General features: G+C 41.4%; 1 protein-coding gene across 11 annotated transcripts in view; it reads right to left on the reverse strand.

Moving 5' to 3' along the window:
• The window catches only part of LOC108438615 (band 4.1-like protein 1), a 183,008-nt gene that overhangs the window by 59,670 nt on the left and 108,054 nt on the right, over nucleotides 1-15,284 (reverse strand). For all 11 annotated transcript variants that reach the window (XM_037532132.1, XM_037532134.1, XM_037532129.1 and 8 more), the window contains exons 4-5: nucleotides 11,394-11,498; nucleotides 1,882-1,924 (exon numbers count right to left, since the gene is read on the reverse strand). In XM_037532132.1, coding sequence (XP_037388029.1) covers nucleotides 1,882-1,924; nucleotides 11,394-11,498 — 148 coding nt within the window. The remainder of the gene's footprint in view (nucleotides 1-1,881; nucleotides 1,925-11,393; nucleotides 11,499-15,284) is intronic.

A 15,284-nucleotide genomic window follows, 5' to 3' on the forward strand; every position in this document is an offset into this window, starting at 1 on the left:
CTTAGATATTTACAAGAGTTTTGTTATGATCTGTTTAAACGCAGGGCATTCATTTCTATAGTATTAACATGAATACATGCGCAATCATCATTTGGAGGGTACTTTCTATTACTGTCCCAAACCCTAATTTTAGTTAGTACTACTACTGCTAACCCATTTTAGCCACACCCCTGCATTTTAGAGCAGGAAGCGAGGCTGCATCCCTGTCCTTCGTGGCCACATGGTGAGCAGATAGACCCCATTGTTTTGAAGCAATTGTGTCCCAAAGTCTGAAAATCAGGGTGTAACATTAAGAATGGTCTCAACTGAAACACACATTTTCTGGAATTAAGCAAACTTTGTGTTTTAATAAAAAGTATGATGATTTTATTTTATGTGCGTACAGCTGGTCAAAGCTGCGTTTGCTGATTTGCTTTAATGAAATAAACACAATTAAGGTACAAAGTCCCTTAAAAGCGAAAGCATTTCAGACTAACGTCCAAATCAGGTAAAAATCTGAGTTCTGTTTCAACCAAATTTGGTAGAATGATCCACATATGAGGCCCATTTAATTGTCACTGCTGTCGGAACAAAACCTCGTATCTCCAAAACGGTAACTTTACAGGAGAAGGAAAAAACCTACATTACTTTCAATGTAAGTCAATGGAACCGGACGTCTTTCCAAGCTGTTTCTGTTGGTCCATTCATCATGAAATTTACAAACAATGAAAAGAGCAACACTACATTTACATTTACATTTACAGCGTTTAGCAGACGCTCTTATCCAGAGCGGCTTACAAGAAGAGCTCTGTCTGTCTAGAGAAAGTATCTCTGATAGTTACCAGTAAGTTAGAGCGAGAGACGGTCCTGAGCTCAGATACTGATAGAAACACAGTCACTGTAGATACAGAGAGAGAAGGAGCAGAGCTGAACTCAGAGCCATTCAATACAATATAATACAGTAAGCTACCATACACAGTGCATTCAACAATAAAGTAAACTATAATAGACAGTGCAATACAATAAAATATGATATATAAGTGCAGCACAATATATTGCAAACAATACTTATTTCAATGCTCATTTAAGTGCTAACTACATGATTTAAGTAACTACAGTCTGTTACCAACCAGCCTGATCACCCAGCACACCACACACTGAGCTCCTCTAGCTCAGAGGACTGTATGCTGTGCACTTCATCTCTGATTAGCCTTATTTCTAGTATATATATATATTTATACTGTAACTGTTTATTTAAGATGTTACCTGAACATTATGCTGCTACTCTCTACCTGCACTGTACACTTTATATAGAGATCACTGTTTACACCACTAGTACTTCTGTATTTACTGTACTGTACTGCACTGCAGTTCACCAGCACATGCGTCTGATACTTGTACTTACTGACTGTACTTTTGTCTGTCTTTTACTGTCTTTTGTCTTTGCACTGTTTGCTATTTATCTCCTATTACAGCCTGATAGTGTTTCATTATACTGTACTACCCTGTATTGTATAATGACAATAAAGTTGAATTGAAGTTGAACTGAATTTTCAAATCATGTCAAAAACTGAAAAAGGACATAACCAGAGATACGAGGTTTTGTTCCGAGAGCAGCGAGATACCCTGCACTTGTTGTAATGCACTGCTGGTGTGTGTTACACAGCCTGAAGAACAACATTTCATTTCAAGGCATGCAAGTGAAAACAATAAAGACCACTTGACGAGCTACAGTTACTAATTGTAAACCTACATTTGACTGTAGGTGTTTCTGATAAAATGGCCAGCAAGTACAGACAAAGACGAGTGTGTCTGATGAACAGGTCACTGTGTGTTCCTTTGGGTCAGTAGTGTGTGTGTCAGAATGCACATGCATCAAGCTACAAGCTGTCATGCACTCACTTCGCATTTGCTTCTTGATCTCCTTGGAGGGGTCCAGCCAATTCTGCAGAACAGAACAGAGAATTCACATCAGTGTTTGTGCTTCTGACACGTGGCTAATATGCAGTGCGCTGCCTTTGATTCTCCGTCTCTCGCTAATTGCGTGGAGTGTTTCCGGTGGAGGCCTCTCCATATGCTTTAATTGAAGGGAAGAAGCGCAATCCTCTGCTCTGCTGAGAGATCCAGCGGGCGGGGATGAATGCAAATCTCGGCATCTGCTTTTTTCCACAGCGCTCCCAAATTAGCTTCACTGCGCTTGGTCTATCAGTGCAGATCACAGCCAATCAACAGAAGCTGTAATGCAGCAGCAGCGACTTCATTTCCAATATCAGACATCGCCGCCTTCATAAAGACTAAGCTTGTGCTTAAAAGATGAAACACATTGAAATATACAACACATACACCGGTCAGGCATCACATTCTGACCACCTCCTCGTTTCAACACTCACTGTCCACTTTATCAGCTCCACTGACCGTATAGCTGCACTCTGTAGTTCTACAGTTACAGACTGTAGTCCATCTGTTTCTCTGATACTCTGTTACCCTGTTCTTCAGTGGTCAGGACCCCCATGGACCCTCACAGAGCAGATACTATTTGGGTGGTGGGTCTTTCTCATCACTGCAGTGACACTGACATGGTGGTGGTGTGTTAGTGTGTGTTGTGATGGTACAAGTGGATCAGACACAGCAGTGCTGCTGGAGTTTGTAAACACCTCAGTGTCGCTGCTGGACTGAGAATAGTCCACCAACCAAAAATATCCAGCGTCCTGTGACCACTGATGAAGGACTAGAGGATGACCAACACAAACTGTGCAGCAGCAGATGAGCTGTCGTCTCTGACTTTATATCTACAAGGTGGACCGACAAGGTAGGAGTGTCTAATAGAGTGGACAGTGAGTGGACACAGTGTTTAAGAACTCCTGCAGCACTGCTGTGTCTGATCCACTCGCACCAGCACAACACACACTAACACACCACCACCACGTCAGTGTTACTGCAGTGCTGAGAATGATCCACCACCTGCTCTGTGAGGGTCCATGGGGGTCCTGACCACTGAAGAACAGGGTAACAGAGTATCAGAGAAACAGATGGACTACAGTCTGTAACTGTAGAACTACAGAGTGCAGCTATACAGTAAGTGGAGCTGATAAAGTGGACAGTGAGCACAGAAACAAGGAGGTGGTCATAATGTGATGCCTGATCGGTGCATAAAGCACATTTGTTTGGCAGTTCATACCAATCACTGTTTTAACTTTGAATGCAATCAATGTGAATCGGCCCACTTACTTAATCAAAACAAATAACACTGATCAGCTTCTCCATGAATTGGCAGTGACTAGTTGACAATGTAGGAATGTACATTAAATGTTTACGTGGGGATTAAATGTTAAGATTAAAGCTGCACTATGTAAGATTTGAGGATTTGGAGACCTCCCTGGTGAAAATGTGGAACTGCACACAACACGCGGAACATTTTGTAGCATTACTTCCTCCCCAAGCAGATGAATCTGATCACTGAGGACGTGTTGAAAGAGCATAAAAAAGAACTCAGTCAAAACCTGCCCAACCTGGTCTTCTATTGCCATCAAACATCCTTCAGTATAATATTCAATTTGTGCTAACCCGTGAGCCAAGCCTTATCATTGAGCCTCTGTGTGTGATCTGTCCCAAAAAAACTCTTATCACTAAAAATTAAATCACTACTACAAGCCTTAACAGGCGACTCACAGCATATTTTATAAAAAAAATACTTAACTTAGCTTTGAATTCATTTTATTCCATTTAAAGTCAACAACACGAATGGCTTGAGGAGCATTTTTGAATTTGCATGTCTGAGGGCCGCTGCATCCACAGGTAAAAACGAGAGAAGACAACAACACAAACACAACAATGTATCGCATCAAAAGCGGGACCTTCAAGGCTCCATCTCAGTACCTTCAGCCAGGGAACATAACTGAACCATCATCCACTGAAATGATGTTCTAAGCTGGACTGACTCCACACACCCCGCCTCGCCTCGCCTCCAGGCTTTTACTCTACTGCTCTGTTTTAAAACATTCGGTTATGAAAAGGAACAAATACCAACTTTTCACCTGAAGAACCTGATTTAAGCTCCACAATCAGACCTTAAACCCACTGTAGAACCTTTGAGGGAACATTTACACTGTTTGTACCTTGATGAAGGAAAAATGTTCCTGCACAGAACCTTCATTTCTAATAGTTTTGAAAGTATGATGGATGGCAGTGTGAGGAAAATGACAGAGAAGGACGTGGTGGACGGCAACAGCTTACGGGAGCTACTCAGGTGCCTTCAGCCAAAGCTAACCCTGGTCACTGTGTTTGTTTGTTTTAACATGGGACAGTCGTAAGTGGTAAATATAACTTCTGAATTTTACAGCATAGAACTTTCAGTAAGCGAATCAATGAGTATTTCAGTCATTTTAAGGTTTAGAGGTCAAACCATGATGAACATGTTACATTGCTGTTAGCCCCACAGTATCCACAAGCTCTTCCCCAGGGTAGACGCTGATATGCTGGACATGAGTTTTGGTTATATACGCATTTATGACTGGTCCCACTCATCATTACTATATTTCATGGCCCATAAACGAACACTTTTTAATATCCTGGTGTATTTGGGGGCAGTCGTGGGCTGGAGGTTAGGGAACTGGCCCTGTGACCAGAAGGTCGCCGGTTCCCCAGTGTCGACAGTACGTGACTGAGGTGCCCTTGAGCAAGACACCTAACCCCCAACTGCTCCCCGGGTGCAGCGGATAGGGCTGCCCACCGCTCCAGGCAAGTGTGCTCTCTGCCCCCTAGTGTGTGTGTTCACTAGTGTGTGTGTGTGGGGTTTCACTGCATGGATGGGTTAAATGCAGAGGGGAAATTTCCCTGTTGTGGGACTAATAAGGGTCTCTTAATCTTAATCTATTCATACAAAATTCAGATGATGTATATCAATGGCATTGAGTACAGCCAAATAGATTTGAGAACTGGAACTGTTCTATCCATTGTATAATTGATATCTTGATGGGTTGCATTCTTTTATGTTTGTTTGATATCATGACTGCAAAAACTAGCATGTGACATAAGCTGTCCTGACTTTAAACATCATGTCTGTCATGAGGATTAATGGTAGTGGTAACATGCCAATGTTAAATTACTGAACAACTAATGACAATGTATATTACCTGCCATTAGAGGTTTATGACATGGTTAAATCTTAAGCAACAGAACACAGAGGGAGTGTGTTATCACGAAATATCATCATGGCTGTGATTTGGTGGCTGTAGATCATCACAGCCGTGATGTTATTGGTGATAACTCACTCCTCAAGTGCTCTGCTGCTTTAATACAGCAGTTAAATAAATACAGTAAGAAATGAATAAACTGGCTGTTTAATATGTTTTAATGTTCAGTTCCTTCCTCCTAATTAGAGCTCCTTAACGAGCAGCTTGTTGTTACGTCAGAGTAACGAGCTCCGCCCACTCGCTGCTCAGCCGGCAGTTCGTTCTCCAGCTCCTTACACTAAATTCCCAAACTGTCGTCTCCACTGAGCAGCTTTTCAGTCGGCAGCTGTGACAGAAGAACAGCTGAACAACCTGGAATCAGCCAGAAATGAACCCAACACCAATCGCCAGACGTGTCTGATCTTCAGAGTCGGACCAAATCAGACTGAGCCGTAAAACTGAGCCAATATCAGGTTCAGCTCAGTTTGGTCAGTTTGTCCAGATCAGTATTAATGTTGTTTTGTTCCAGCCGGTCTGTAAAGCTTCTTACAGCCCGTTTAGTTTGGTGAATGGTGTTGGGTTCATTTCTGGCTGATTCCAGGTTGTTCAGCTGTTCTTCTGTCACAGCTGCCGACTGAAAAGCTGCTCAGTGGTGACGACAGTGTGGGAATTTAGTGTCGTCTCGTCTTCAGAGGCGGACCAAATCGGCTGTCGGTCAGATGTGATCTTAACAGCGTCCGTTTTCTGTTTGTGGCAAAGTAAGAAGTGAAAACGTTCAAACGGCTCGAGCGTCTCCTACAGCTGTCAGAGTCGTTGCTTAGCAACAGCGTCTCAGCAGAGTGACACAGTGTTTGTGATGTTATGGTGAAATAATAGCAGTTAGAACGGCTCTCAACCAATCAGCTCGCGTGGCCGGAACTCACTGTTGTATAACAAAATGTAGTTCTTCGGAATGTTGTAACGGAATGTATTCAATAGTCAGTTTTTATTGTTGAGCCTTATCTTTAAAACTGATCTTTGACTACTCGATTATTCTCAAAATAATCAGTGGATCACTAATATAATAGTGCTAGTCTAAAATTTAATCAGCACTTAACACAATACAGCAGTGTGCACACACTAATGTACTGTATATAAAGCAGGGATTTCATTTGCATTAGTCCAGCATCACTCTCAGCAATAAATGCAATTTTATGAGCAATAACCATATTTCCCACTGAGAGATATATGAAGATAGAGAAAGATGCACTTACCCACCCTCCTGTGAGACTGCTGAAACGAAATTATAAACACTACCTACTGATTAATCCTCCTCCCAGTGTGCAACAGTGTTTCCTGATCTTATGAGGATTTGGCCTTGGTCCAGTTAACACACTGACCTTCATAAACTCCTCTCTCGATTTTTATTCAGTCCAAGTTTAAAACTGCCACAGTGATTTTTAGCCACTAGCCAGAGATGCAAATGTGACCTGACAAGTGCAGAGCCAACATCAAGAGGCTATACATTCCATAAATCTTAGCACTACATAAATGATGCAGGTTCCATTTAATACTATTTAATACTATGTGGCATGTTACCATATTCTCATGATATCTAATGCATAATATGGCACATGGTGCATTTTTGCTTACGCAGTCACCTCGTATAGGTATAATCAATCAAGGATGCACTAATAAAACTTTTCCCCCTTCCAGTAACGACCCTTAAACCTCAGCCAAGTTCTAAGTTTTAAAAATGTTTTATGATTCATATTCAAGTATATAAAAGCAATAGAAGATGAGAGGGGGTGTATTATCACAAAATAACATCTGGTGGCCGTAGATCATCACAGCCGTGATGTTATTGGTGATAACTCACCCCTTGTGTGTTCTACTGCTTTAAGTTAAGTGATACTTTTTTAATCCCACAAACGGGGAAATTCCACCTCCGCATTTAACCCATCCGTGAAGTGAAACACCACATACACACTAATGAATACACACACACTAGGGGGCAGTGAGCACACTTGCCCGGAGCGGTGGGCAGCCCTATCCACGGTGCCCGGGGAGCAGTTGGGGGTTAGGTGTCTTGCTCAAGGACACCTCAGTCATGGACTGTCAGCCCTGGGGATTGAACCGGTAACCTTCTGGTCAGAGGGCCAGTTCCCTAACCTCCAGCCCATGACTGCCCCAATAAAGCAGTTAAATAAATACAGTAAGAAATGAATAAACTGGCCGTGAATGCGGCGTTTAACTATTTAGCTATGCTAAAGGCTAAACCAAGGCTAACGGCTATCCCTCAATCACAACCTGGAATAACATTAACACAGACTGTAACTGAATACACAGTAATTAATGAGTCTCACTCAGCCATTCAGGGAATACCATTAAGCTACATTCACATTAGCAGTTTGAAGCGGCATAATTCCAGTTTTTTGCCCCAATGTGACTCAGATCTGGTGTTTTCAGGGCCGTGTGGACACAAATCTGATCTTTTCAAATCCAACCTGAGTCACTTTCACATGTGGTCCTAGATCGGATGCGTATCCGATTCGTGGCCATGTGACCTTAATGTGACACTCAGATCGGAATTCATGTGCTTTTTCCCACTGCGCTGCGCCATCATTCAGCGTTACCACGCAACAGCGGTGGAAAAGCAGCTCATCTCACCTTTTTCTCCTCCGTCTGGCTCTAATAATGAAGCTGAGAGCTGATCAGAGTTAATGATCTTCTCAGCGAAGCTCGTTCTGCTCGTTAGTTTGTGCTGATGATGCAGTGATTCAATCACGTGACGTCACTGAGTAGGAGGAGCTCATGAGGGTCAGTTCAGGCCAGTTCATCACATTAATGACGGATTTGAGTTGCTTACCTAAACGAGTGTGAACCGTCGAGTCAGAGAGACCGGACTTGAGAAAAAAATCTGATCTGAGCAACGAGGCTTGTAATGCGAACGTAGCAGGTTGGATTTGAAAACATCAGATCTGAGTCACATTAGGACAAAAAAATCGGATTTGTGCCACTTTATCCTGATAATGTGAACAAAGCCTTCGTGTATTTGGACTGTTTACACATTGTGTCAACTGGCTTATTTTTTTTTTGCATACCATTGAAAATCACCCACTACCATTGCCTTATCATGAAATTGGTATTGTTGGAAGAGACTTTACAGGAGAAGGAAAAACCTGCTTTACTTTTAATGCAAGTCAATGGAACCAGAATTTTTTCCAAATCATATTAGGTCATTTTTTTTTGTCTATTCATCATGAAATTTACAAACAGTGTAAAGGGCAACAGGTATTTTCAAATTCTGTCAAAAACTAAAATACATAAAAAATTGAGATACGTGAAATGCTGGTGTTGCAGTTTTTTCCATGAGCATTTTCTCTGCTGCTGGTCGACCAACACTGCAGGCATGTTAGGCTTAATATACTGCCGTGAATGCATGCACCACTACAGAGATACAGAGATGGGCTCGATATCATTGCAATCCTAATCAATAATACAAGCTACTTTTTTTTGACAATTATCCTGCTACCCCATAGAGTATTCATACCCCCACCGGTCCCACTGAATCTGTACCAATTCTGCAATTCACTCTACATTGGCGCAATTACAGCTTGGCTAATTCATCAACATGCTTAAATACCTTGATGCGCACTGAGCATCTATTATCTGCCCGGCTTCCTTGGTGCCTGGCCAAAAGCGAAGAACACTCAATTATCAGCAAGCTGGCTTTCTCTCTCTCTCGTCTCCGAGGCTAAAGCGCTGATTATTCCTCCTCTGTCCTCGACAACACAGTCACATATCACAGTGGAATAATAAATGGAGTGAGTGCTTTTCCCCCCGCTTGGCAGGAGATTGATATACTTTGTGATGGCTGAGAAATTGCATTTCCATCGCCTTGGTTCAGCACAAATGTCGCAAAAGACATGTTGAACAAAAAGCTGCTGTGTTGATGTTGGACGCCTTGTAGGAGAGCGGGACGCTCGATCTATTGACCCCTCTCAGACTCCGTACGTACGTATCACCAACGGCAGAAAATGACGCATTATCGAGTAGTCGGCTGACATAAAATCAACACCACGCTTACACAAGCGAGACGGCTCAGGAAGTCAAATGAGTTTCATGACTGAGGCCTCATCAAAGGACGAGCTGAGCTAAAACGCATTAATCAGTCTTTAAAAAAAACACAACACCTGGCAGCACTACTGGAATCTGGCTAACTAATCTAATCCTTGCCAATGGCATAATTACGCCAAATTGCCTCTTTCAAAAACAATTACCCTGTCCCCTCCAGACTCGAAATGCACTGTCCCACGGTGAGTAAACAAGCCTTTTGAATGCATCGCATTTCTGCCTACCGTAGGAGGTCTGTTTGTTCCCCCACTGTTTCATCAGATGTTAACTTTAAAATCACCAATAGAATAGAAACAGTGTACGCAACTGGCCTCTCCTCGCTCTGCCATTCTCTCTCAGCACGTGAGAACGGACAAGCTTTAAAGAACGCTGATAAAACTCAACTCAACACGATGAGAGACCGTATCGATCTCTGTTTAGAATCACTACAGCAGTATTGAGTTTCTTTGTTTACATGGTGACATCACCAAGCTGATCGAAACTAAGCCGGGTGAAAAAGGAAATCGCTTGCTTACTCGACAAAAAAATACATCCACTCTATCCCAAAACTATCTCCTGTAACATATACGATATATACAATATACAGAAAACAAATGTCTTCAGAACGTGCAGCTAACAGGGCTGGAGACTTATTGCTTTATTCCCAGCAGCATTACTGTATTATTACTGCTGCTATTAGATTCATTATTCTGTACTGGTTTGTTTTTCTATTACCCCTTGTGTGGTGTTCAGGTCTGTAGGGTGTGTTTTCAGTGTTTTCAGTTTCCCAAAAGAGAAAATGATGTGATTTATTGTCATTTCAGCCTCAGATTCTCCGTCTTTGCTCATTTTCTGTGAAGAACATAAAACAACCCATTTTCAGGGTCTTCACTCTGTTCACCCCCCACACACTTACATTACACATGTGGTGTTGGGCTGAACCCGCGGGGAGTAAAAGTGTGGAGGTGCTGTGTCCTTCACTCTGTTCTCCTACATGTTCTGCTGTTAGTGTGTGTGTGTGTGTGTGTGTGTGTTTGTATATGTGTGTGTTTGTGTGTGTGTGTTTGTGTGTTTTTGTATAGGAGTGTGTGTGTGTGTGTGTGTTTTTGTATAGGAGTGTGTGTGTGTGTGTGTGTTTGTATATGTGTGTGTTTGTGTATAGGAGTGTGTGTGTGTGTGTGTGTGTGTGTGTGTGTGTGTTCGTATAGGAGTGTGTGTGTGTTTGTATATGTGTGTGTGTGTGTGTGTGTGTGTGTGTGTGAGAGAGAGAGGGTGGGCAACATGGACAGGCTGCTGACTGGCTACAGCTGCGAAAGGAGAACCCTACACTGGACACTGTGATATTTTCTAAACAATTTTAAAATTAAAACATCTGGTATTTTTACACAAACACATCAACACCACACAAGGGTTAATCAGTGGTAATTTTACAGGTGCCATGTGGGAGGAGAAGGATGTGGGCTGGCTGCTCCATTTTGTTGGCAGGTTTTTTTTGTTACCTACTGTATTCAAAATTACATTGGAGCTTTATTCTCAAAAGAAAAACATTTGGTCATGAAAAAGCAAACAAATATAATTTGAAATGAATAATTCACTCCAAATGTACAGAACTACGCAGCGGTCAGAAGCCACCTTTCATTTATTTCATTTCCAGTCAAAATGACTATTAGGTTATTCATTTTTCAGTGTCAGGAGAGAAGGCAGAAAACATGAACCGAACAGAAAAAATCATGCTGAAATAAGACTGGACATCCCTGAAAAAGACGTTGTCTAGAAGGCAGCATAAGTGGTACCTTTACAGATGTGTAATTTACCCATGTCATGGCCACTAATACACATAGGGTCAGTGAGATCTCTGGGAGAAACATCTCTTGGGCGGACAGATTTAACATTATGCTAAGTACCGGAGGATTCCATGTAATTTTCTGTTGAATATTTTTCTATTATTCTGTTTTTCCGACACTGGAAAATGAATAACTTGTATTTAAAACCCATTTTAACTGGGAACTGAATAAAAGAAAGGGTAGTCTCTGCCTTTTATACAGTACTGTATGTATTGTGACCAAAATTTGATGAAAAAAGAGTGATGAAGCACAGATGGGTCAGTTTTATATCAAAGTACACCTGTCTTTGAAAAGCGTTCCTAACCTTTTGGCTGTCGGAATCACGGAAGGTCAGTCCAAAGTAGTCCTTCTCCAGCAGGTTGAGGTGTTCACATACCAGGTCCATCAAAGCTTGCCCCTTGCAGTGCTTCTGTAAACACGAACAGCACAAAAGTTCACATCAGATGCATGTCCACAGCAGACTGACCGCCAGAGACTGTGTTATACACTAGGGATGTCCAGTTTAACAATTTTTTGCCTCCACAGATTCGAACTAACGGTATTCAAGTATCCCAACAATAAAATATATTATGTAGGCATCAATAAAAAGGTTTAAAGTTATTTATTGTGTGTAGAAGCAATCTTTTGGTTAATTTAGTGGACATGACAGAACTGACCAGAACTGAAATTCTGATAGAATTGGGAAAAAGAGGCTTTACTAGTTAAAATGTGATTCAAACTCGTTGTCAAGAAACAGGCATGGGTCAGATCCAAAACAATACAAAAATACAAAAAGACAAACATAACAAAGGAGACAAACCAGATCAAAGCAGGCAGAAAATCCAGAAAACAGCCCAATACCTCACAAAGTGCTGCCTAAAGCCAGGCTTTACATACTGACTACTCCAGATCACATGGAAAAACAAGACAGGTGCAGCATATCAGTATTCTGGTGAAGGAGGCCGAGGACTGGTTGTGGATGGTGAGTCATCAGTCATCTGATCTCCAAGGCAGATCTGGGAGTTGGAGTTCACTAGCTGGTCAGATCCGGAGGGATGTGGAAGTGATTTATCTTTGTGTTTTTGCTCAAACAGACAAGATTGTCATCTTTTTCTTCTAAACTAAAATCAGCTGCGTGCTTCCCGGCAGTCTCACATATCAAAATACAAGATAATACACAATTCATTTCGTGTTTTTTTCCCCACGCCTAATTCAAACGCCTGATTGCTCAAACAAAGTTGAGGCCCATATTCTACATTACTGTTGTATTCCAGTCTTATGCAGGAGTTAATACACCATTCACAGAGAACAAACATTTTAATTCACAATTACTGTTGATCTGCTAGTGTTGTTGCCTCACAGCCAGAAAGGTCTGGGTTCAGTTCCCCAGCCGGGTGACCAGCATACTTTCTGTGTGGAGTTCGCCTGTTCTCCCCGTGTCTGTGTGGGTTTCCTCCCACAATCCAAAGACATGCAGTCAGGACAATTACACACCATAAACAGCCCCTGGCTGTGAATATATGTGTAATTGTATGTCTGTCTGCCCTGCAATGGACTGGCGACCTGTACAGGGTGTTTTCTGATTTCTGCCTAATGACCACTGGGATAAGCTCCAGTACCCCCACAACCCAAAAGGATAAGCGACTTAGATAATGTGTGTGTGTGTGTGTGTGTGTGTGTGTGTGTGTGTGTGTGAGTGTGTTTATTTGCAGAATTAAACATATTGGGGGAAAAATAAAACATAAAACAGACGGTTAAGGCACATTGCATTTGTTTTATTTTTTCAGTGTGTTAAACTAATAAATATAAACTTTAAGTTTGTTCCCTGTGGAGGATGTGTTGACTTGAAAAAAAAAAAATCATGGAATTTGATACATATATTTGCATGCAACTGTTTTTATAATGTTTTAATGATTGTATGGTTTCCTGTAACATAAAACCAATTAGGATACATGTGTTCATGACTATTTTCCACCATTACAGCTGGACAATATGGCCAAAAATATTATCACCATAAACTAAATCCATTTCATATCGATATTGATACGTATCGCGATAAATGCCACATCATTACTTCTTTCAGGTTTGAAGGCTGATTTTTGTTCCTGAGTGGTCAGTTGCTGTTTTAAACTGTCCTTTATAGTCACAACAGGGCAAACACTCACCAAACAGTGGAACATCTCGCAGATCTGTCATGGGACGGTGGGAGAAAGTTTCTGATTAGCTGTTTTTACCAGCTGGAAAAGCACGACAGCAGTTTTTAAAAAAAGTCATAATTTAGGAAAGAAAAGATTATTTTTATCTGTCTGCAGTTGGCTAAATAGGAGAATGCATAAAGTGTAAATGAGGTGGTCTGCATGACAACTCAAAAATAATTCATTAAAAACAGGCTGTTTTCGCAGCTTAGTTTCAAAATATCGGCTTAGTGTAAAAAAATATAAATAAAGAGCGAAATAAACAATTTAAGAAAAATCTCCAAAATAGTAACAGTAAAGCAAAACATTCTTAACTGTCAGTGCAAGTTAATGAACACCTGTTTTGGTCTATTCGTCGTGAAACTTTCACATACTGTAAAGTACAGTTGTATTCAAATGATGCATAAAAAAATCAGAAAAAAAAGAGTTTTTTTGTTTTTTATTCTTTTTGGACAGCGACAATATGTATAGTACAAACTGGGGAGCAATGGTGTGCTTTGAAACCTTAACAGTGTTTACTACTTTTAAAAAGTAAGACAAACATTTTAATGATACAGAATCTTGATATGAGATATCCACGTATTCAAATAGGCATTCATGCCTGTTCCTAGGGCCGGGCACTTGCACTGTGTGGGGTTTGGAGCATCATAAATTTGTCTGAGTACAGTCATAATGTGGACGTCCCAGACCACTTTGTTCTCAATTCAGTTTGACATTTGAAGGAATGAACATTGTCACGGCAAGAGCGGTGGATTTTCCAATAACCGCTATCCACTACATGTAGTAGAAAGAGTGGCAACAAGAGAGCACTGCCAAAAAGAGGTCACTTATATCACCATCTCTGAAAACAGCCACAGTCGTGCTTACATAATAGCTAAAAAGCCAGGGCCCGGAGAGCCTCTCCACTGTGACTGTAGCTTTAATCATTTCTGTCTCTGAACACTCTCCGGATGTTCCCCCAGGGGCGCCGAAGTCATAGAACGGAGCACTACTCTCTAGCTAGTAGGAAACACAAATGCAAACACACTCACTCACATACACAAAGGATTGGTTTTATACAGTGTATGTATTACACAACCCTCAGCTTTAAAGAGGCTGGAACTAATGAAAACAGAAAGCAGCGATCAGTAAATTCTGTTTGACTTGTATTAAACTGAATACATAATATTTGATGTTGTACCCTTTGGCTAACATACGCTTATTCCAAATTAGATTCTATCTTACAAAAAAGTCAGCACAGGAGCATGTTTACCGCTGTGCTACCACCTTTCCTTTTAATAGCATTTGTTTGGGGACTAAAGATGCCAAGTGATCCAGATTTCAAAGTAGATTTCTTGGCCATTTTCCCATATGGCGGTTGTATTTTGCACTTAATAATGCACCACACATTCTCAGTGGGGGTGCAGTCCAGACTGCAGACAGGCCTGTCTAGCATGCACACTGTGTGATTATGCAGCCATGCTGTTTTAATGCATGTCATACTGAAATAAGCCTGGGCGTCCCTGAAAAAGACGTTGTCTAGAAGGCAGCATATGGGGTACTTTCATAGACAACAGGTTATTGAAGTATTCTTGAGTTCTTGTAGTCCATGTGTTGAAATACATCACAGAAGCATGCTGGATTTTATTGCCGTGCCCACTGAGGAATTCACACAGGATCACAGCCATTTGGGTGCCTTCACATACAGAGATGTCTCCAAAACTATAATGAGAAAACTTAACAGTGGGGAAAGGGCTCTTTTCAGTACAGGGTGATTCAAAAAGATTCATCAGATTTCAAAACGATTGATTTCACTTGTAAATCATTACAGATCAGTGCAGTGAACTGTAAACAGTTTAAATGAGCATAAAGTTTATTATGTAATTCTACAAGGTCTCAGTCTGAACCTCCTCCAGCTGTACAGACGACATCAACACCACAGTCAAACTCATCCCAGACTGGACTGAGCGTGTCGGGCGTCGCCGCTCTCACGGCTCTTTCAGTGGGATTTCGGAGATCATCCAGTGCTGTGGAACCAGCGC

The sequence above is a fragment of the Pygocentrus nattereri genome, chromosome 21, assembly GCF_015220715.1.
Source record: "Pygocentrus nattereri isolate fPygNat1 chromosome 21, fPygNat1.pri, whole genome shotgun sequence".
Lineage (NCBI taxonomy): Eukaryota > Metazoa > Chordata > Actinopteri > Characiformes > Serrasalmidae > Pygocentrus > Pygocentrus nattereri.